This window comes from Harpia harpyja, chromosome 16 (genome assembly GCF_026419915.1).
Source record: "Harpia harpyja isolate bHarHar1 chromosome 16, bHarHar1 primary haplotype, whole genome shotgun sequence".
Classification (NCBI taxonomy): domain Eukaryota; kingdom Metazoa; phylum Chordata; class Aves; order Accipitriformes; family Accipitridae; genus Harpia; species Harpia harpyja.
In genome coordinates this window covers 26,976,387-26,999,206 of record NC_068955.1, presented here as the reverse complement: position 1 = coordinate 26,999,206, position 22,820 = coordinate 26,976,387, and the positions used below count along the sequence as shown (strand labels likewise).

The 22,820-nt window shown below is 39.9% G+C and overlaps 1 protein-coding gene across 1 annotated transcript in view; it reads right to left on the bottom strand.

The window, feature by feature from the left end:
• Positions 1-5,760: 5,760 nt before the first annotated feature.
• LGR4 (leucine rich repeat containing G protein-coupled receptor 4) overlaps positions 5,761-22,820 on the bottom strand; it is an 84,846-nt gene continuing 67,786 nt past the window's right edge. The window contains exons 7-18 of the mRNA XM_052811285.1: positions 21,007-21,075; positions 20,350-20,421; positions 20,192-20,263; positions 19,413-19,481; positions 18,919-18,990; positions 16,681-16,746; positions 15,528-15,599; positions 14,485-14,556; positions 14,063-14,188; positions 12,541-12,662; positions 11,797-11,871; positions 5,761-8,746 (exon numbers count right to left, since the gene is read on the bottom strand). Coding sequence (XP_052667245.1) covers positions 7,470-8,746; positions 11,797-11,871; positions 12,541-12,662; positions 14,063-14,188; positions 14,485-14,556; positions 15,528-15,599; positions 16,681-16,746; positions 18,919-18,990; positions 19,413-19,481; positions 20,192-20,263; positions 20,350-20,421; positions 21,007-21,075 — 2,164 coding nt within the window. The 3' untranslated portion in view covers positions 5,761-7,469. The remainder of the gene's footprint in view (positions 8,747-11,796; positions 11,872-12,540; positions 12,663-14,062; positions 14,189-14,484; positions 14,557-15,527; positions 15,600-16,680; positions 16,747-18,918; positions 18,991-19,412; positions 19,482-20,191; positions 20,264-20,349; positions 20,422-21,006; positions 21,076-22,820) is intronic.

The following is a 22,820-nucleotide window of genomic DNA, read 5'->3' as shown; positions in this document are numbered from 1 at the left end:
AACAAGTGTTATCCTATTGCTGGTAATACGTGCCGATAACCAGCTGATCATCTGGAACGGTTTTCCAGCAAGCTGAAAACTGAATGCATTTCTGATCTAAGCACTCCTATAAGACTGGCTACATCACTACGCAGCAAATTCATATTCACGATATTAACATAGCTCTAGCCACTTGTGGGAGATTGTTGAGCTGATCATCATCGAATAAAGATTCAAGTATTACTAGCTACACCGTCTAACAGAGAGCATATTGCACCTGTTAAAATAATTTAAGCTGATGATTCAAGTACTGGGGACAACAGAATATCACTAGAACCTAAATCTCATGCCAAGTAAAGTTACAAGAACAAGAAAATTTCAAATCAGACTGAATTCTTAGGATACAAGGTGCGCAATGCAATGCCTCAGCTTTGTTAAACACAAAACACCTATGGTTTTACATGAACGCCTGTGTATGTGCTGCATGCAGCTAAGTAGTAAAAGAAATATAAAAGTTGTTTACTACATGGCTAAACAAGCACTGGGAGCAAAGCTCCATGTCACGGTGGGCATGAAAACTTCAAGTATTTCAACAGGCTGCAGACTAAGGTAATTTCAAAACATCTTAGGAATGCTTAAAAACCTCCCCCGACCTTAAAGCCCATCTCATAGTGAAGACTGGCAACAGTCTTAAATGAACAGGAAAAAAAGAAAAAAAAAAAAAGTCCTGTTGTCTCACTGAACTGAGGAGTTCTGGAGGTCACTGCACTGGGCATCTCTTGCTTCCAATGAGGCCCCACAGCTGCTCATCCAGGATGGCCAGAAACTACGAAATGGATGTCTCAAGGCAAGGCAGCAGCCAGCTGCAATCTTGCCAGACACAAACATTTGAGTCTTTCTCTTCCCTCCCTGTATTATTATACAGAATAAGATAATTCCTTGCGGATTCAAGAACAGGAACCGGGCAAATAGCTTATACTAACAAACCTTACTATTGTGACAAGGAACCAGAGCTTATGCATCAAGACTGCCTATACAGAGGGTGGTGAGAGCCAGTTCACCTTTCAGGGAATTAAAGCACCGTTACTGGAGTGGCAGAAGCATCCAACTTTGAAGAGAAGTGAAAATATAAAATAATATCGTTGTTATCCCTCTTCTTATTGTTCTGCCCAATTTGTCAAGCCAGCTCCACAGCCACTGTGCCCCAGTTAATACAGGCAAAGTAAAAAGCCCAAACAATGTCATTTTGTAAAATACTAACAATCGAAACAACAACCCTGCAGGTTCAGGTACACAACTCCTGTGGCCGCAGAATGACTAACAAGCAGACAAATGGCACGTTACAAGGACGTGCTTCATGGCAAAACCTTAATTCTGTCAACTTAGTGCCATAATAGGAAAGACTGCCTCTAAAAAGCATCTGCCCTGGCAGGAATTAAGCGCCAACAGCGCTAAAGCCTACGGGCAAAATCAAACTGACACAATGAAGCACAAAAGTTGCCACAAACAATTGAGTGTAGTGAATAAATATATATACACACAGCCCTCTGGTTGTTACCATTGTGAAAAATTAGCCTAATTTCTCACCAAAGAAATGACAAAACTGACATTCAGTCTTTCAGTGCTAACTGAAACCCCACCATCGTAGACTATGGAATAAGTACTTTAAGCTATCTAGCAACAGGGAGTTAAATTCAGAGTAAACGCAGAGTGATATACTCACAGACCTATACTTTGACTGTTGAGTCATGCCAATCAGTCTGTTTGAACATCCAAATGCTCCTGACAAATTGCTCACAAATAATCCCTAATTGCCATCCACAGTATTTGAAAAACCATTTTACATAGAAAATGATATCAAGAAAGCAATTCTACAGGTAACAAACATAGGAATGAATTAAATTCTAGGCATAAACAACTACCCTGAATCACCAACTACCCCGATTTGACAACTCTGAAATATTTGAAGTTGCCAGCTGTTCTTTATGAAATAGTTTAGAAATTCAACTGTAACCCGATCAACTCAGTCTCCAAAAACATAAGAGCCATCAGAAGGAAACCTCTCAGTTCAACTTGATTAATACTAGCCAGATTTAATGAAAATAATCAGATAAGATTGCTTTCAAATGTAATGTCTAGTTCCACACTTGTCTTCAGGAACACAGAAAAAGCATAAAAATAATCCTACTGAAAAAACAACCTTACTAAATTTAGGCACAAACTAAGGCATAGACAATACGCCTTCAGCTTGTTGTCTAAGCATACATTTGTGAAGAAAAGAATGTATATCTTGATTTTACTTGCAACCTGGAAAAAAAGAATAGAAAATTTGAGCCAAATGTAGTCAAATTTAGGAAGCCTTCCTGAGTCTTCAGATTTTCCAGGGTGGGGGTGTCATGGTTTAACCCCAGCCAGCAACTAAGCACCATGCAGCTGCTTGCTTACTCCCCTGCACCCAGTGGGATGGGGGAGAGAGTCAGAAGGAAAAAGGTAAAACTGCTAGGTTAAGAACAGTTTAATAGAACAGAAAGGAAGACACTAATAATGATAATAATAACAATAATAATAAAAGAATTGGAATATACAAAACAAGCAATGGACAATGCAATTGCTTACCGCTCGCCGACAGATGCCCAGTTAGTTCCCAAGCAGCGCTCCCCTCCAGGCCAACTCCCCACAGTTTATATACTGGGCATGATGCCACATGGTATGGAATGTCCCTTTGGCCAGTTTGGGTCAGCTGCCCTGGCTGTGTCCCCTCCCAACTTCTTGTGCCCCTCCAGCCTTCTTGCTGGCTGGGCATAAGCAGCTGAAAAATCCTTGACTTAGTCTAAACACTACTTAGCAACAACTGAAAACATCAGTGTGCTATCGAGATTATTCTCATACCGAATCCAAGACATAACACTATACCAGCTACTAGAAAGAAAATTAACTCTATCCCAGTTGAAACCAGGACAAGGGAAAAATGGTACAGCAGGCACGGGAGCGAGAAAGCAAGCTACTTGGCTCCACACTCGGTGTCAGAGCTGACCAAGCACTGCCTATACTCTTCTACTGGCTATTTTTGTGCCTGCACGTGTAGTTCTGCTCGACTAGAGGCTGTGAAATCCGAGAGGTCTTGGATTGCTTCAGGTTTCCTTCACGGTACGGTGTATTCTCGTCCGTGCAATACACTGTACCCGCTGCTGGTCCCAGTCCAGATTCTGTTGACCGCAGATGTGGAGCCATCTGCGTTCAAGGAGCACGGCCTCAAGGAGGTGAGAATTTCTCTCGTGGTTAGGGGAATGTGCAAGAACTCTAGGAAACACATTTATATTCAAATCCCATCTTTTTGCACCAATAGCAGGATCTCCTCACCTCAGTTGTTTTACGTTAGTTGGAGATCACAGCCTTTGCTTGTTCAGCTAGTTTATGCTTCTGCACAAAGTCTTTCTCTCTTTTAAAGCTGCAGTTATTAACAGATTTAGTTGTTCATTTTTGGGCTGAAGTTTTCAAAAGACACTTACAGGTTATACTTTTGTTACTGGAAACCAGTGAGACACTTCGTATTTTGTTACCCTCAAATCTAAGTAATTTCCTTACAGTAAACGCCACAGCGACCATTAACTAGTATTTCTTAGGTAAAACCTAAATGACAACATTTTATAGTAGCATAGTGCCATGAACTCAACATATGAAATGTGTCCATTCACCCTCCAAGTTCTTACAGTATGCAACAGTAAAGAAAACAGTAATTTGTGATGTATTACCCCATTTCAGATTTAATTCATTTCCTTATTTACTGAATTAACTTCAGCTGAACTCTAGTGCTAAGTGTAAATCAGTCAGATGCTACTGTACGATGCGTGAAAGGTAATATTAAAAAAATCTCTTGCTAAAAATAAACCTATGCTAGCAGCAAAAGATCAAAAGCATCTATGTAATTAAAAATTATTGAGAGTACATATGAAAAACTCTGCATTGTGCTTTTAATTAAAAATATTACCCTGTAAATTAAAACTGAAGGCTTAAAAATAGTAATCAAGGTCAAAAGAATTATTAGAGAAAAGTATCTCTGTATAACTTTGAAATTTCTGAGTAAATTTATGATTAAAAATAGGAAATGCTACTGGAAAGAAATGAAAAGGGGTAAAAGGGATCTAGACCAAAAAGTTGCTTAAGTAGATGCATTATTTTTGTAAGAGAATAAAAAGGCTCCGTTTCAAATTAAGAGATCTCATCAGCATAGTGCCACAGAGCAGGCTAATAGCTCTCCGTAAGAAATTACCCTCAATGGGGGGAAAGGTAGGGAATACCTTAGCAACAACTTCGGCAATCTTATTTGCGGCTGTCTCCCTGTAGAAAGCTGCTTCCTCACAACAGCAGAAGATGAGGAAGGAAAACAAACAAACAAATGTTCTCCTTGCCCTAAGTTTTCCTTTATTTAAAGCGAAGAGCAAATTCTTTTTGTCTGCTAAATCCAGCGCTGGGCTCAGAACAACAGCTGTTCAGAAGGGTTTAGAAGCAAGGTGTGTGACATCGCCACGTAAGAACAGTTTCGGCTAGCTTTAGACTCTAGGAAATCACAGGATTTCTTTCCTGCAGACACCCCAGAAGAGTGTAACTTGGGAAGTTTCAGTCACTTGAGTATCAAAACTGAAATTAGGAAGCTTTGCCTCGCTGAGGAGATGGCTGCCTGGGTGACAGCTCTGAAAGCCGCTCGTACAGAGGTAACTGAAAAACCGCACGCATTGCTAACACAGCACAGCTTTAAGGCAAGTTGTCCCCACGTATATGATACCGCTTTTGGAGTGGGGAGGAGAGGGAGCGAGTTCTCAGTGGATCCCTTTCCTATCGCGGCTGTGAACATCTGAACATTGTGCCCTGCTACCAAGACCAGCTTGTCCATCAAAGACACGACAAAGAGGCACTGAGTACCTGGTTTCTCCGGCTTCTCCCTACGCGATCGTCCAAAGGGGTTGGGCACGTGGCGATGTTGAGACAGGCAAGTTTTGCAGCACTGCTTCTTGATGGGCTGATTTTAGTAGCCAGTGCCTGTATTCTTTCACCTGTACCAGCAGATAAAACCTGTGTGTGTTGGAAGACACTGGGCTGACTGCATTAAATCAAAACCATATTGATGTATAAATTAAACACTGTAACTCCAAACGGATCGCATCTGACCATTTTAATAGCATTTCAGTGAAAACTCATTTGTAAAACAGAAGAAGAAATAAATCCATACCCAAAAACATTGTTTGAAATTGACAGTTGGATTTCCTTCCCTACCGATTATGAAATGGCATCTGACATTTCTTGCCCTTTTTGAGAAGTATTCTTGTTAGAAGTATGCTCGTTACCTGTGACTGGTTGGCCAACATAGAGAGTGTGGAACAGACTGGGACTCTTACAAGACTATGGCTAACCCCCCCCCCGCCCAACTCTCAGCATGGAAAGAGTATCAAAACCAAAATCATCACCTGTATGATTTTTCCAAGCCATACTAAAAACATTTCAACTCAAATACAATATGTAGTAACATCTTTATTAAAGAGATTGCTTTCTAAGAGGGCAAACACTTCTCTGAAGGTTTTAACCTTTTGCATGCCAAGAGTCAGCATTAGTCCGAGATCATAAATCCACTTGCAAATTGGCAACTTTCTTTCTTTGCTGGCAATTCTTTCCTGAAACTCTCACCACACGCAGTGGAGAACAAATGACACGTTATATACGCTCAATAATTTCACATGTGCACCGTTTTCAGCCTTAACTTTTGAAAAACAGAGATAAATAACAATCAATAGTCATGTACCCTTTATTTGCTTTCAGTGTAACATTCCATGCTAATTGCAGATGTAATATTCATGAGTGTAAATATAAGAATTAACAACTCTGGGTTGGTTTTCTTCTCTTTTGTTTTTACATGTGAATATTTTGGCTTACAAAATTAACAGCATACAGTAAATAATCCTCCCATACTTTGTACAAACTACATGATTTTGATATACAAGGATTCTGTTTTTATTACAGTGACAATATACAACCATGTCTATTTACAATGCAAAAAGTATATAAACCACATTTTAAACATTCTGCTACTGGCAGCCACTATTGTTTAGGAGGTAGCTTTAATTAACAAAATGAACTGAAGCCACATTTCCCATCATGTGTTCTATCAAATAATTTACAATACAAAGATAAAAATTCATTGTATGAACAGTATATACAGTTTAATTCTTAAAACAGCAATCTAGCTTTAAATCTTAATGTCTCCAGAGTAACTAGGATGGCAGTGGATTTGCTCTCGATTTAGTGTTTCGTTCAAGAAACATATGTAATTACTTAATCATGCATTCATAACTTTATATCGATCAGATTTCAAACTAAATGTAGATAAATGGATCACTGATTGTACTTAAATAATTTGGGTCGCAGGACTTGAATGGTTTTAAAATAGTGCACTGATTTACATGAAAATCAGTGACTTTGCACAGTGTACTTCACTCTCAGCAAAATAATTGGCAAAAATGCTTTTCTTTTATTGCAAAATTGCTTTCTGTTTTCCCTCTATTTGCTAAAATCTCAAGTCTATTCATAGATATTATTGGGGTGCTGTAACATTCAACAGGCTGCAGAGTATTCCCCGGTCTTTCTGCAAAGACACGAGCTATATACATCGACAGCACTGCTAACACCCACCGATGCATCGATACTCCTTCCAACAGTGTGACCCGACTGCATAATACTGAAGAAAGTTGCTGTGGTTCACCTGAAGTAACGCATCATCACTGGAAAAATGTCTTCAACCCTATTATTCCTGACAGCTCTTACTACGCTTATTTTGTAATCTATGCTATCTGTAGACTATAAGTGCTTTATTGTAACATGACCTTTTTTTAAAATTGAACATTGGCTTGAAATACAAAACAAACATGGTATTCCTATATTGCTGTCACAGTTACGTATGGGAGAATCAATCCCTTTTTTGGCCCTGCAGTAAAATTCATCCTGAGATTCAATGCTGAATACACTATACAAAGCTAGCAAGAGAGTTTTTTGCTTAATTATAGAAAAGTCACATTTAAAAATAATTTCTTTAATATTAAACAGCTGTCCTTTATATTGTGCTTTGGCAGAAAAAATAAAGAAAAAAAAAAATCAACAGAACTTACCTTGCCAACAGCAGAAGTAAAGTACAACTGGAGCACAACGTGGAAACACGCCACTAGCATGTAAAAAAACGTATAAAAGGAACCACTATTGCGTGGAAAGAGTAAAAATATTGGGTAACAAATTCAGTTTACCAATTATTTACAGTCAGGGCAACTGATTTATTTGTTTAATTATTTTTAAATGTATGGCTCAAGAAGTTACTGCCCGCTTCCCTTCTTTACAAATGACACTAAATGATGATTACAAAAGTGCTTCCTGCTCGAAAGGTCAAAACAGGCAACAGTCCACGAAGCGTTATACCTCTTTATTGGAACAGCCGATGGCACAAAGCCCTTTCAGTCTTTAATTCTCGGTATGTTGTAGGCGTAACGAACCAAAGGGAATCCTCGGCTTTGGTAGAAACACGCGCGGCCGCAGGCCTGCACTTGGTCTGAGCTGTCCGACACGAAGGAGTCGTCCTCGTCCGCATAGTCGGAGTGGGCTGACTGGGTGCCGCAGTCCGACCAGTAGCCGTCCGGCCTTTGACAAGGCACCACCGCCAGCGCGGGGCAGCTGTGTGATTTTATTAAATGTTTACAGGGCACGGGCTTGGATAAAAGGAGCGATTCGCAACATTCGCACACGGCGATGTTACCCTGCAAATGGGTGTACATGCCACAGTCGTAGTAAAAATCCTGCGCCACGCAGCCCCCTTGAGCGTTGACGGCGATTGCTACCGCTCCATTCTTCCTGGTCATGTGGCGCCTGAGCAACTTCCAGTCTTCCTTGAACTTTGGGTTGAAGAACACGTACAGAACTGGATTCAGGCAAGCGGGTAATGGGAAAAATATCAAAGTAACAGACTTCATGATTTCAGGGCTGATAGAGATCGCAGTGATCAATGGTGCAAACGAGAAAAACGCAACAGGGCAGAAAAAGATGCAGTTCGTGAAGATTAGCCAAGCGACATGCTTAATCATGCTGGACTGCGAGTTTTCGGAGAGGTCCTCTTTTTCCAAGTTGCAATACAGTTTAGTGTAGATAACAGCCATTAGCAAAAATGCTAATGAATTCAGGAGCACTAAAGTTACTGTGAAACCTAACGAAGGTGTTTCTCCAGTGGGGAAGGGCAAGCAAAGGGGTGACGCCGAGTACTCCGCTTTATAAAAAAGTGGTAAGCATCCCGCTACCACAGCACACAGGAAAGCAAAAACTGCCGCAATTTGAAATTGTTTTTGGCGATTGCTTTTCCCCTTTTTAATGATCTCCTTCGCAGAGAAGCTCCGTTCAACAGCTGCCAACATCAGGAAAAAAATGGCACTTTCTGACGAAAAGACTGCAAGAAACCCAGCAACTCTGCAACCACTGCCAGTCTCCCACCATATGCCAAATTCAGCAAATCTTCCCCAAGAGACAGCATCCAAGAAAGTTAAAATACCAGTATAGATCCCCATAAATAAGTTAGAGACAGAAATCAGGCCTATAAACAGTTTGGAAGATGGCAATGGAGTACAGGATGCAAATATTGTTAACATGACAAGCAGGTTGAAGAACAAAGCAACCAAAAAAATAAACCAGACAGTAAGTCGAATCATCCAGCTGCCCAATAAATATTCACAAGGCTTAAAAGCACCTAGAAGAAAAAAAAAAAACAAACAAACATAAGGACAACCAATTTAGGAAAAAAAATCATGCCTGAATAAGCAAGATTTTCAAAAGGTATTACAAGAGAACTCATTAATTCATGAATAGAGTACACAGCTGAATTGCTAAATAGGTCAGTTAAAAGCAAACTATTCTGCTGAAGCTATTTACTAATTAATTATGCCTGAAATAATAATTACTGCGATGAATGGTCACTTGAGAATACTTTGTATAAACAAGCTAGCTAAACAAACTTAATTACCTTTTAGCTACTCAAAACAGCTTTTATTAGTGCCATCTAAATACTTTTTATTTTCTTTAGATTTCATACTTCATAAAAAAAAAATTGGTAACAAAATAAAAGCAAGTGGGGGAAAGAATTTTTTAGAAGGAACGTGTTCTCTCAAAAAATTATTCACAACCATGCCTCCTGGAGTAACTTTTGGTCACAAGGAAATATCTTTAAAACAGCTGACAAATTCAATTTAATCAGCTTTAATGGGGACAGGAATTCACCACAAGCCCCACCCCCCGCCCCCGTCACTGAAAGGCACTGTGAGCTTGGAAAGTCATATAGGGAAAACGATTTTTTTCTTCTTCTTTTGCCACTTAAAAAAGCTTAAATAATAAAAAACTTCCAACAAGCAAAATAATATGAGGCGAGACAAGGAAAAAAGGTCACTACTACTGCTTACCCTTCTAATCCTTCTAATTGCTAGTTATTCCATAGGGAAATCCTACTGATTTTAAGTAACAATTAGAAGAGTTTAACCTCTCCTACATCCCCATTAAGCACAGCTAATTGTCCAAAGCACAATAGCTGGGGATCTCTCCCTGCAGTCGGGCACACTGGGAGCTGGAGGCAGGCAGAAAAATGCCAAACTGTGCTGCAACCTCGGGCCGGAGCGTCTGAGCCGGATTCAGCCGGCGACTCCTGGCTCTGCGCAGCTCATGCCTTCCCTTTAGGCAGGTGAAAGGTAAGTACAACCCATCACTAATGTGGGCTGCAGCAACGGCGGAGAACGATTAAATGTCAGTGCAAAAGTCTCCCAAGGCCTAAAGCAACTTCCAGAAATTACTGAACTGACAAGTCAAAAAAGAATCTTTTTGTTTAAACGAGCAAGCTTCATTTCTGGGCAGGGAATAACAGTGCTATCTGGATTATCAGACCAGTAAAATCCCTTTTTTTGCAGGTATTCCCAAGTAAGACATTCTCACCAAAATAACTATTTCTGCAGTACATTCACATGACGCAACAATAGCTGCTAAACTGAGTCTACTTAAAAATAAAAACAACTTCCTACTTAGGAAATTTAAAAATCCCAACGCTGTGCTTCCAAAATCAATTTGAAGTCTGTTTTCTAGTAGCTGTACAGTGAGGCATCTTCAGACAAACAAACCCCACCACACTTTCCTCCCTTGTCTTTCTCCCAAGGTCTAACTATCCTTAGAGCTAAAAGTTACCCTCCTCTCTTGCTAATATTCCCAGCCCACCGGGGGAAGTTCATGCTCGGAAGGATGAGTTTCATGGCTTTCAGTGCTGTGCTACTTGAGTGCCACTGTTCAGCAATCCACTCCTGCCATTAGGCAAAGCGGAAAGTGGATCTACGAGATGAGCAATGATTCACAACTTACACCGTGGGTGGAGTGTCCTACTTATGACCAGACGACAGCATGGCATAGAAAACAAGTTGTTAGTATGGGAGGGACTGGTGAAAAACAAGGCAAATTTTGAACTTGTAAAACAAGCTCTTCCTTCCCTTTTAGAGCTACAGCATCTCTGGCATGGGCAAAAAAAAAAAAAAGAGAGCTAAAGGCTTTACAGATTTAACCCATGTAACACACCATCTGAATTCTCATTCTGTGAACGGGAGATCAAAAGCAAATAAGTAGCCTTCGTCAAATTAATTCTCAGATCACGTACAGTTACATTAATAATGTATTTGACTTTCTGACCACAATTTTTTTTGGCTGTGATCAAGAAATCCTTGTGATATTCTGTATACTAAAGCTGGAGCTAGCCCAAAAGACAAAGACCGAACAGATTTTCATAATGGATGTAAAATACCAGTTTAGGAGAAGAGAATGAAACAAGACTTGGAAAACCCCTGCTCATCCAGAAGTAACTTCACTGGAAGCATACAGTTCCCCCCATCTATGTATTCCTGTTTATGCAAACAGGAGGGTACAAGACCTATAGAAGGAATCCTCTGGAGAGCCCACGGCAAAGGCAAGGAAGCAGGAGGCACCACAGCAAGCGCTTTAGGAGCTGAGTGGAACCACGTGTGGAAATTTGCAGTTCGAGGAAGATAAGCATAAGGGCAGCAACGAAGCTGCCTAGAATGAAAATATTCGTTTGCAAGATCAAAGACTTTCAGCACTCCTGGACTGTTCAAGCCCAAATTGGAGCAGTTCTGGTATGCCAATAAGACTACTCATTGCGCAAATATCTGTAGCAGTTTAAGATGCTACTGCCTGCTCCAGCTACTTGTAATAGCCCTCTGCTGTCACTTAATGCGGCTATAGCAGGGCTGGGGAACAGATCACTTAAGTGCTCCTCATCCTCTCTTCTGCAAAGACATCAAGCTTAGTTAAAACCACCAATGACAGCAGTTTGAGTTAAGCTTTTAAAGCACAGGCTGGCTTCTCACTGAAACAGATGAGCATTCATACAGTCTGCTCCACAGACATCTCTTTGGCAAGAGTAATGCAGAATTAGGGGGCAGTGCATTAAACACAGCAGGCTCCAAATGTAAGTATTACAGTCTTGAGTGTCCTGCTTATGGAACAAAACCTCTGTTTTTCTCCTAGCATAGTTCTCCGATATAGTGCTATGTGTCTACAGCTGAGCCAAATCTTTGTGATCGCTCATCCAAAACAACACTGACATCAAATGAAGTTTCACCCAGGCATTGTAGAATTTAATCTTCTGTGTACAGAATGACTACGAGGAATGAAACATGTAATTCTGCAGACAGCTATTTGCATAACACCATGCCTGAAGTTCACAATGTGGCTAAAGCACATTTTAAGATTTACCTGTTGCTGGTGTACAGTGAATAATAGTCTGTCCCAGTTCCTCATTTTCCTCATTTCTTAGAACATCTGCATCAGCTGTATCCAAGTAAAAATGAAAAACAGGTTAGTTGTAGGAAAGAAAAAAAAAAAAAAAAAATTAAATGCAGTGAAGCTGCCTAGGATGGAAATAGTCCTTTGAAAGATCAAAGGCCTAACACTTCACCAACATTCAAGCTTTAACAAGTGGAGCTGTTCCAGTTTGCTACGTAAGGTCAAACGCTCAGTGCGGAAATCGCTGCAGCAGTTTGAATTACTACTGCCTGTCCCAGCTACACAGAATGCTTTCTAACAAAGCAGCAACATCTTTCATCACCAGGGAAAGATCTATGGGCCTTGAAGTAGACAGTGGAAGGATAAGCCCTTTCTGAACAGGAAGGCTGAAATACTGAGAACCATTTCTGCCAGAGCAGAAAATGACAGAAACAATACCAGCAGTTTAGAATTTTTTAAAATATGGATTATTTTTTTTTTTATTATTAAGAACAGGCAAATCTTACACTCTCAGATAAATCCACTTCACGCATTTAGAAGGAACATGGCACTGCCGATCTGTAAGCAACTGCTAAGCACTTTCAGAGACAGCTTTTGTATCCCTATAAAGATTTACATTTTTCCAAATTTCCTTATTCAAAGACAACATACACTGTTATTCAGTCTCGTCTGGCCCAAAATAATACTGCCAGTTTAGTACAACGAAACACTTACCCTTCTCGCGATCCATCAAGGCACCTTGATCTTGGTGACTGGAATCTTCAGCATTAGAGTTTAAATAAGAATCACAACCCCAAAATGCACAGCACTGGTAAGCATATGGTACAGAGAGTGACCTGAAATACAGGCAGAACAACAAAGAGTGTTACCCATTGTAACCGAAGTTAAGATTACCATCTATTAAAAATATTTCAGTGGCACACTTCAGTGCTAAAACTGAAGCTTCTTTTGGTCACGGCTGTTAATAGTAAACTATTTCAAATTGGATCAGTTGTAACCATTTCTGATGAACTTTTGCAATGAGATAAAGGACAGGTGATGGATCCAAGTCTCATCTGCTGCAACGGGTACAAAGAAAATTCTGTGATGTCTAGCCCTCTACTACTCATTCTCCTCCACATACAAATCAAATTCTGATCAGTGTTTGTGGTGTTGCTGTACAAATTAAACTAAAAGCTAATTAAGCAAGTTAAAGAGTAACTGTTTTTTAAGAAGGTTAATTCCCAGATGACCACAATGTTAAAAATCACATCTTTTCTTCTCACTTCATTTTGTGGCTCTGAAATGAGATTTTTTTTTTTTTTTCCTATTTTTTTGTATGTGTTTGACAGAAACGGTACATACCATTAATCCTGGTAGAGAAGAAGTACAGCTGCATAGAGAGTTTTTAAAAGTTAACATAAACAATGAGATAATAGCAGACCAGAAGCTAATTTTTCTGACTCAAGGCTACAATATCAACTATCTGAAGTATTGTTCCTGAATTCTGTTTTGGTAAACATTTGGGAGGAACATCAGCCTAAAGGATCCCACAATGCATTAGTTCTCAAACACAGATCAAAACCTAAAAACGGATCTGCTCGCTCCACAGGACTGCTGAAGCCTGATTCTAAAAGTTACATGGATTCATTTGCTGGCCTTACAACAAATTAACAGTATCTTCGTCTCCATTTTTTCCATTGGACACTATGGGAAACAATTTTTAACTGCTGCTTCTTAAGGTGCAGAAGGATCTTTAAAAACGCAAAGCAGTTAATCACTGTTTGATCCACCTCCCACTGAAATCAGTACGAGGTTTCCATTTGATTACTGAATGATTACTGTTACTCTTTATTATTCGCCTCCAAGAATAAACAGCGTATGTATAAAGCATGGTGATTATGGAATCAAACACCTGCGCATCTGCTCCCGTTTTCCACACTCTGAATGACAGATGTGCTCAGTTCAATAACAAATGGAATCCACCCAAACCACTACTCCAAAGCCATAAGGTAACTTCCTGAAAAGTGGTGGAGGAAAAATACAAAAGGTTCCAAGAAAATTGTCTGCAAATGGCTTCTATACTAGAAGAGTCAGATGCCCTTTCATATATATACCAACGTTAAGGCACTACAGGACTCAGCAAAGGGCCTGACCATTTGTCATGAATATTATCTAAACTGGCTTCATTTATTGTCACATTGCTTGTTACTGTCAAAATAAGCGAGGCACACTCTGGTGTCATTTACCAACGTACCGGAGCTTTGCAAAGTTCTTTGCTGCCAAAGCTTCTTTCAACTCAGAATTGCCTGCAAGTTTAAGCTGGTTCAGTCCACTCAATCCTTCAGCTGGAACTGAAGTGAGTTCATTGAAACTTAGGTCTCTGAAATGCGAATATTAAGACAGTGTTACAACGAAGTACGTTTGAAGATCCTATAGCATACATTTCATTGAAGTAGGAAGGCTTTTTAAAGTGTCATATTGAGGTTGTGGTCTGGCAAATGCCTGTCAGCGCAGCAGGCACTTTAAAGAAGCGTGCCCTGCATGTGTTCAGCTAGCGAGAGGTTTCGTGATTCACAGAGATGAAACACAATGGGCACATATTAATTTTAAGCTAAAAATATTTACTATTTCAGAAGTTTAATGATAGAGAATAGCTGCACAGAATAGCCTACTTACAGGTTAACAATAGCTCCAACAGTGGTGAAAGCTTCCTTGTGGATCTGATGGATCCGATTTCTACTGAGGTCGCTGCAATGAATGCCAAATGAGATTATTTTAGCAGTTTCATCAAAACTTCGTAACAGCCACCGTACTGAGAAAAAAGCCAAGGTGGCAAATAAATTATGCCTTTGTCAGCAAAGCTGAATCAACCCTCCCATTTCCCCTCTCTCCCCAGACAGCCAGGTGCAGCAGCAGCCAAATCCCTCGGTAAGGCAGCTGTATCCTGCTTCACCTCATCCCCAAAGCAGAATCCATCTCCCATTCCTGCCCCCTTTCCCTTCCTTCCTGGCGCTAGCAGCTCAGCCTACGCTCCCGAGGTAGAGCCTGGCTCTGCCACCACCCACGGCCAGGCTGAAGGTGCCAGGACGATCCCTCCGGTGACAACCGCACGGGCGACAGGGCACGTCGGCAGGGGTGGGGGAAGACAACGTAAGAACAAGCAGAAGGCCAGCTGCTTTGCTGGATTTCAAATTCCAGATCCAGCTCCCACTGGACCACCGTGACTTGTATTATGACTTTTCTTTTAAAAAACCTGTCAATTTGTGGATTTTTTTTCTGATAATTTCAGTGTTCCTATATAACTTTCATATAGCTAGAGATGTAAGGGGAAGGGATAATTTTGTTTACTTGTCTGCTCCTCATGAGGAAAACAGACAAGATCTCTCCAATAAATATTATATAATGGGATAATATAGTAAAAATATAATGCAAAATAGTAGACTACCAAAAAAAACCCTCCTTTTTTTCTCTCCATACATATATATATATATGTATGTATAAAAAAATACAGGCTAGAAAAACAAAATGGAGAATAGAAAGAACAGGACTGAAACTGGCTGCTGCTAGTATCTCTTGTACATGGTTTGCTTCACCTTAGGATCCAGCATACCTGGCCTTTTGCCATCAACCAGATTTGTAACACCAAACCCTGACATCAGTTTACATGGGAATCAAAAACATTATCTTGCTTTACTCAGTATGCAGCTATGTGCACTTACAGGATACGAAGGGAGGACAGTCCTTGAAAGGTATCCTCTGTGATTTCATGGATTTGATTATGCTGTAAGGAACTGCAAAGTGGAAAAGTAGAAACAGAACTTTATTGGCTAACTGGGCTGACTTCAAATCAAGGGGTAGCTTCGTGCCTGCTAATAATAGATTTAACCTTACCAATGATAAGATTTTTCTTGTTTCCCCTTGTAGGCAAACTGTTTAAGTATTTCGCATTAGCCACGTTAATACAACCACGAAGCTCTTTCATGGCACCTCTGCCCAATCCCAATTCACAAGTCACTTAATTTAGAAGAGACTGTTAAGTGTGGACTGAATTATTTCCAAGCTAAAAGTAACACTCTGTGAACTTTGAGGGGTCACACTGAAATTTAAAACAAATCTACTTCATTCTGCAGGGAGTCTTCAGGCATATTCTAACCCTGAGTGAACTTTCATTTCTCAAAATACAGATTTATCAAAGGAAAATGTTGAGTAACGCCTCAGGACCTAACGGGCAAATTATACTTCCAGTTCACTAGCTGCCTTTACAATGAACCATGTGTACAACAAGCCTGAAGATGTCAAGAGTGTAACAGCAAAGGCCTCTGAGAAGTCTATTAGCCCCACTCTGGTGAAGGGGAAAGAAGCTTGAGTGTAGCAGAGGTAGAAGTAGGAACATATGCAGGCAGAAAAATTGTGTAGGGTCTGGAAATGAAGCTTAAGAAGCTTTAAAGCAGTGAAGTAAGGAAAAGCAAAGATGGGTTTTGAACGTGTCTTACAGGGCCTAGAGGAAAAAACATTTTACACAAGCACAGGCTGATGGTTGGAGGGAACTGAAGAGTGGAAGAGATAAGAGGCAGGAAGGAAAACACATAAATGCTCACTCCATTTATGCGTATAGCAGTACTACTATGAAATGCAGGATTAAGGTGCCCCTCATTCTTTTTTGCATCAGAGGAGCAATTAAACCTTAGCTAATTGAGGAAAACACAAGTGGTTGAATTTTCTGTCCAGCACACTCCTCACATGAGACGGTCATATTATCTCTCTCTGTCCCGAATCTTAGAAACTTATGATGAAACATGAAGCAAATAAAGTTTCTAGAGACTCAGCATACTAAGGAGGTAATAAAAATAAATAACATGTATTTCTACTTACATTTCTTCCAAGGAGTGGCAGCCCTTAAAACTTGGGAGGTCCTTTATATTGTTATAAGACAAATCCCTTCAAAACAGAAAATGGGAGAAAGGTGCTTAGTTCAACTCTTTTCTGCCCGAAACATCTCATCACTTGTAACCACGTCCTGGCTTCTGCTGGGATATAGTCAATTTTCTTCCCAATAGTTGGTATAGTGCTGTGTTTTGGATTTATGATGAGAATAATGTTGATAACACATTGATGTTTTAGTTGTTGCTACGCAGTGGTCAAGGACTCTTCAGCTTCTCATACTGCCCTGCCAGTGAGTAGGCTTGGGGGGCACAAGAAGTTGGTAGGAGATACAGCCAGGACGGCTGACCCCAACTGACCAAAGGGATGTTCCATACCATATAACGTCATGCTGAGCATATAAACTACAGGGAAAGCTGGCCGGGGGCTGCTGCTCGGGAACTGGCTGGGCATCGGTTGGCAGGTGGTGAGCAATTGCATTGTGCATCACTTGTTTTGTATATTCTAATTCTTTTATCATTATTATCTTCCCTTTCTTTTCTGTCCTATTAAACTGTATTTATCTCAACCCATAAATTTTACTTTTTTTTTTCTGATCATCCCCCCCTTCCCACTGTGGGTGGGCAGGGGGAGTGAGAGAACGGCTGTGCAGTGTTTAGCCGCCTGCCGGGTTAAACAATGACTAACCATTAAATGGATTGGCAGAAAAATCTTCCTGTTAGTAACATGCTGTGAAAAAACTAAGGGCAGTTTAAAGAAAATCATGAAGGGAATCACACGTGTGATCTCTCCACAGTTGTCCTAAATAGCCCCACTATGCACTTTGATTATACATATACACACCCAAAGACGTAGAAAGACAAAACTACTATGTCAAGCTTGCAACAGTCAGCAAATAGCAGAAATAAGGCTGTCTATATAACTGTAAAATGTTGATTCATTGCCTTACACTCACTCAATTTGTGTAACCTTTTCAAAAGCTACATTTCTCTCTCCTCTCTCTTTTTGCCTCTGAATTCAGTGAACAATTTTATTTTTTTACTTTCCTGAAATATTCAGCCATCGGTGTAAAGCAAGCAAGCATTAAAAAAATTTCATCCCAAAACTCTCTATATGACTAACTTTAACAACTGACACTAGTGCCCTGTAATTGAAAAGTAATGGAGAAACAGGCTGTGCCTTTGTAGTGGCTTCAACAGTTCATGAGATCCCTCCCAACCAGTATTTTTGATTCTATATTCTATTTCTATGTATATTCTATATTCTATTTCACTACTTTCAGCTCTGCATCTGGATATTCGCGTACCCCAAAACCATACTGTACAAATTCCCTGAATTCTGAGACTTGTAATCTAAAAAGGTTTACTGATAATCTGCTTTTTTAGAACAAACTGGATGATGGTATGCAATGCAGGAATTTTGTGCAAATTTTGATTTAGTATGCTGGTACCCTCCCCAAGCAGAGCTAGGGAAGTTCAGAATTTTCTGTGAAACTATGCAGCAAAAAAGGAGACAAGAGACTTGCAAACAATCTTCAAATTTCTGTTCAAAATATAAACTGCCATTTGAAAATAAATCCTACCTCATCATTCCTTTTCTCCAGTTTTTCTTCCATAAAACAGAACACATTTTTCAGCACTTTCTTTTGTTCCAAATTTTCCCATGTGTATCCTTTGTAAACATGTCTTTGCCTCTACCCTCCCAATGGCTTCATTTACCAGTTTGGGGTTTTTTGCATCTATTTTAACACATCCTTACTGCTTTTTCGGTCTTGCCTTTGTATTACTATCCTCTTCCTAATCCTCATCTGCATTTCTCTTGGTTCCTGATGCTCTCTTCTGTGTTCCCAAACACAAAAAGTCAAAGCACTATAACTAAACTCTTCCTTAACCTCTGAATGTAGGTGACTACTGTTGTGTTAAGAACGAATAGTGGCTGAGTGAATTTGAAGATGCAAAGACTGTTCTGCAGCACCATATCTTTTATAACATATGAAACAAATACAGTGCACCCCTATAAAGGGGACCCTGTTTCAGGAATATAAATCATTACATCAACTCTGCCACGAATCTTGATTTGAAGAATCAAGAAACCAGAATGAGATTTCCAACTTTCATAGAACTACTAGGATGAGCGATTCTAAGCAATACTTGTGCTTTAAATTAAATTTAAGTTTCTTTTAAAACATTTTGATGCAGATGAAAATAGGAGCACAATATATATACTTACAAAGTTCGTAGCACCTTTTGCTCTTGGCATAAATTAACAGGAATGCTGTTTATCTTGGTCCCTGTTAGAGTTCTGGGGGAAAAAAAAAAACAACCCATATATAAATGTTTGCATTGTTGATGGTAGATGGCATAACAAGCGTATGGAAGAGCAGAATAAGGATAGTGTCTCAGCTCTCAGGGTGCTAGATTCACCCACCAAAATTTTTTGGGGGTTGGGTTTTCGGAAGAGGCCAACTTTTCTGGTTTTCAGTTCTGTGAGTTAGGGTTAGTATCAATGGCCTTTTCATAGGCTGTTGTTAGCTTACCCTATTAAAAAAATAATAATTAAGAGGCACCCAGGTATCACAGTAAGGAAAGCTATATAATTACATTTATTGACAGGGAAGAGAACATATATCCAGTTGCTCTCCAGATCCACTAATCATATTTAATCGCTTCACAAAAGGCAAAACCAAGAAATTATTGGAAATTATTTCTGTAGAAGATACTTACAAGCTCTCCAGATTAACGGTTCCTGTCAAATTAGGAAACCACTGCACCATGCTGGCACCCCGAATGACCCTAAAAAAATTCCCCACAAAAATTAGCTGTAAACTATTATGCAAATGAATTGTTACATTCAATCCTCCTATCAGGTAGATATTTTCACTGTGGAGACATTCTAACATTCTTACTGCTTTTGTTTAAATTCTACACACGAATAGTGTGTAAAAGCTAAGTTTTTTCACTGCTGCTTATACTAGTAGTTTGCTTAATAAACTACTCCTCCGTTAGCAAACAACTGGAATTCATCAAGCTGGGAAGAATCATATCAATACACATATGAAAAGGGCATAAACTCATAGGTAGTTTGTAGTTCAAAGTTTGAAGTCTCACTCCATTTTGCTTACTTGTCACCCCCAGAACTGATACGTTTTGAGAGCATGCATGCACTAACCTGCAAAACATTCTCACAATGTACATCTCTGTTCAAAAACCACCTAGGACATATTGCAGTTTGTTTAAGTAAGAACCTGAGCATTTGGCCTGAGGTTATGTGTCTTATGCAAGATAAAGAAGATTTAAAAAAAAAAATAAAAAAAATAAGAAGGTTGTAAAGCGTATTTACTAGAGCTTCTTAAGAAACTGGATATTCCCAACAATAACAATGTTAAAGCTTACTGCAAAAAAATTATAAGGTAAGAGGCAGTCAGAAAATTTAGTTATTTTGTGTTCTTAGCCATAACATTTCTTATCCATTTATCGTACTCTGTAGTTGAGAGGATACTTACAGGGAATGCAGATCTGACAGATTCTGAAATGCTGAGTTCCCCACAAAAGACAAAGGATTATCATACAAATGTCTGGAAAATGAAGAACATGTTTCAATCATTGTTCTTTCAGTCATTGTCTGCTAAAGACTAAAAATAGATGCATGAAAATTACTTACATCGTTCTTAGAAGGGGGTTTCCTGCAAATGCACCATCAGGAATTATGGAAATGTAGTTACTGTGAAATCCCCTAAAGATATTAGCAAAGAAGAAACCCAAAATTTAAAAATATACTGCCAGTAAATTCAACCAATAGTAATTTTCTTCACACCTACTCAATTCCCATTCCTGCCAAAAACAGGATTGTAGTTAAACAGGAGTAAGTCAAACTGTAGGAATAACTTTGAAGGTATGATTTCTGTCTAGTGCACATCAGCTAAACTGAAAATATTTCATTAAACTATTCTGTACAAAACACGATCCTGTGCTTTCTCTCTTCTCCCTCCTCTCTCAAGGAGGGGACAAGGAAAACGTGTGATCAGTGAATACTTCATTCTGCTACTGGAGGCCAAAACCAGCTCATGATTAAGATCTATGCTAATGGTTCTCCTGAATAATTGCTTGCTTATATAACTCCAAAATCATTTTCAATAGGTTCCCTCTCTAGCTGATGATTGCATTTTCCTTTAATTATAGCTTCACTTAGCATAACTTAATCTGATTTAGGTTGCTGCATAATGAGACAAGCATTCTTAAATCCAGGAATTTCTTTTCTCTTTTTATTTATGGAAAGGAGAAAGAAAACTGGTAAAAAGGGAGAATAAGTAATACTCACAACTCCTTTAGACTTGGGAGTGCTTTTATGGCTTCAGGGAACTCTACCATGTTGTTATAATTTAAATCCCTAGAAAAAACAAATTTTGTAAAATTGTAAAATTCTTAGTAGTGATCATGAATTGTCAAAATAATTTTTGTTTAAGACAATTCAATGAAAGTAAACTAGGCCATAGAATAACTTAACTTAGATTTAGTCTTCTGATGTTTTACGTGCTTTATAACCAGCTAATAACTTAGGTAAGATATTTAATATTATCCAGAGGATTATTCACATTAAGTCAAATGACATTTCCTTACAGTGAAGCTCAGTATTATTCAACACCTCACAGACTTTTCTTCAACAGAATTTACATGGAAATGAACTAAGATTTCAAAGTTAAAAAAAAAAAAATAGTAAATACAAACAACTACTCTTTATTAGCTTACTAAGAAACCCTTTTTTTCAGGTTTTATAAAACAAACAGTAAATAAGCCATTAGGTAATAGCAGACCTTGTAGCAAAAACAATTATAAATACTGAACAGAAGCAGAGGAAAATCTCATCACACTGAATCAGTGCACATCGGTGATAGGGATCAGTTGAAATCTCAGTTAACTTGTCATCATTCTAGCAGTAATGTCAGGACCTGCCACAGTCATTTTTCTGCAAAAAGGACTCCTTATGAGCAGCAAAAACATTTTGAGAGCCTTACATCAGCTGTGCATATTACATAGCATCTAATTATTACTTCATTGAGGTTCTTAACTGATGGATGAGGAGCCCACCGAGAGCTTATTGGTCAGGATTAAAGGGAGGACAGACAGAGGCGACATTACAGTGGGGGTCTGCTACAGACCACCCGACCAGAAAGACCGAGCAGATGAGGCCCTCTACAGACAGAGAGGAGCAGCCTCACGTTCACAAGCCCTGGTCCTCATGGTGGACTTCAGCCACCCCAGTATCTGTTGGAGGGACAACACAGCAGGGCATAAGCAATCCAGGAGGTTCCTGGAATGTGTTGATGACAACTTCCTTCTCCAAGCGATGGAGGAGTCAACGAGGAGAGGTGCTTCGCTGGACCTTGTTCTCACCGACAAGGAGGGGCTGGTGGGGAATGTGAAGCTCAAGGGCAGCCTCGGCTGCAGTGACCATGAAATGGTGGAGTTCAAGACCCTGAGGGCAGTGAGGAGGGCGCACAGCCAGCTCCCTACCCTGGCCTTCAGGAGAGCAGACTTTGGCCTCTTCAGGGATCTGCTTGGTAGAGCACCATGGGATACAGCCCTGGAGGGAAGAGGGGCCCATGCAAGCTGGTTAATATTCAAGGATCTCCTCTTCCAAGCTCAGGAGCCATGCATCCCAACAAAGAGGAAGTCATGCAAAACCACCAGGAAGCCTGCACGGATGAACAAGGAGCTCCTGGACAAATTCAAACACAAAAAGGAAGCCTACAGAGGGTGGAAGCAAGGACACGTAGCCTGAGAGGAGTACAGAGAAATTGTCTGAGCAGCCAGGGCTCAAGTTAGGAAAGCTAAAGCCCTGCTAGAATTAAATCTGGCCAGGAACGTCAAGGGCAACAAGAAAAGCTTCTATCCGTACGTCGTTGATAAAAGGAAGACTAGGGAAAACGTGGTCCCTCTCTGGAAGCAAACGGGAGACCTGGTTACCGGGGACATGGAGAAGGCCGAGGCACTCAACGACTTTTTTGCCTCAGTCTTCACCAGCAAGTGCTCCAGCCACACTGCCCAAGTTGCAGAAGGCAAAGGCGGGGACTGGGACAATGAAGAACTGCCCACTGTAGGAGAAAATCAGGTTTGAGACCATCTAAGGAACCT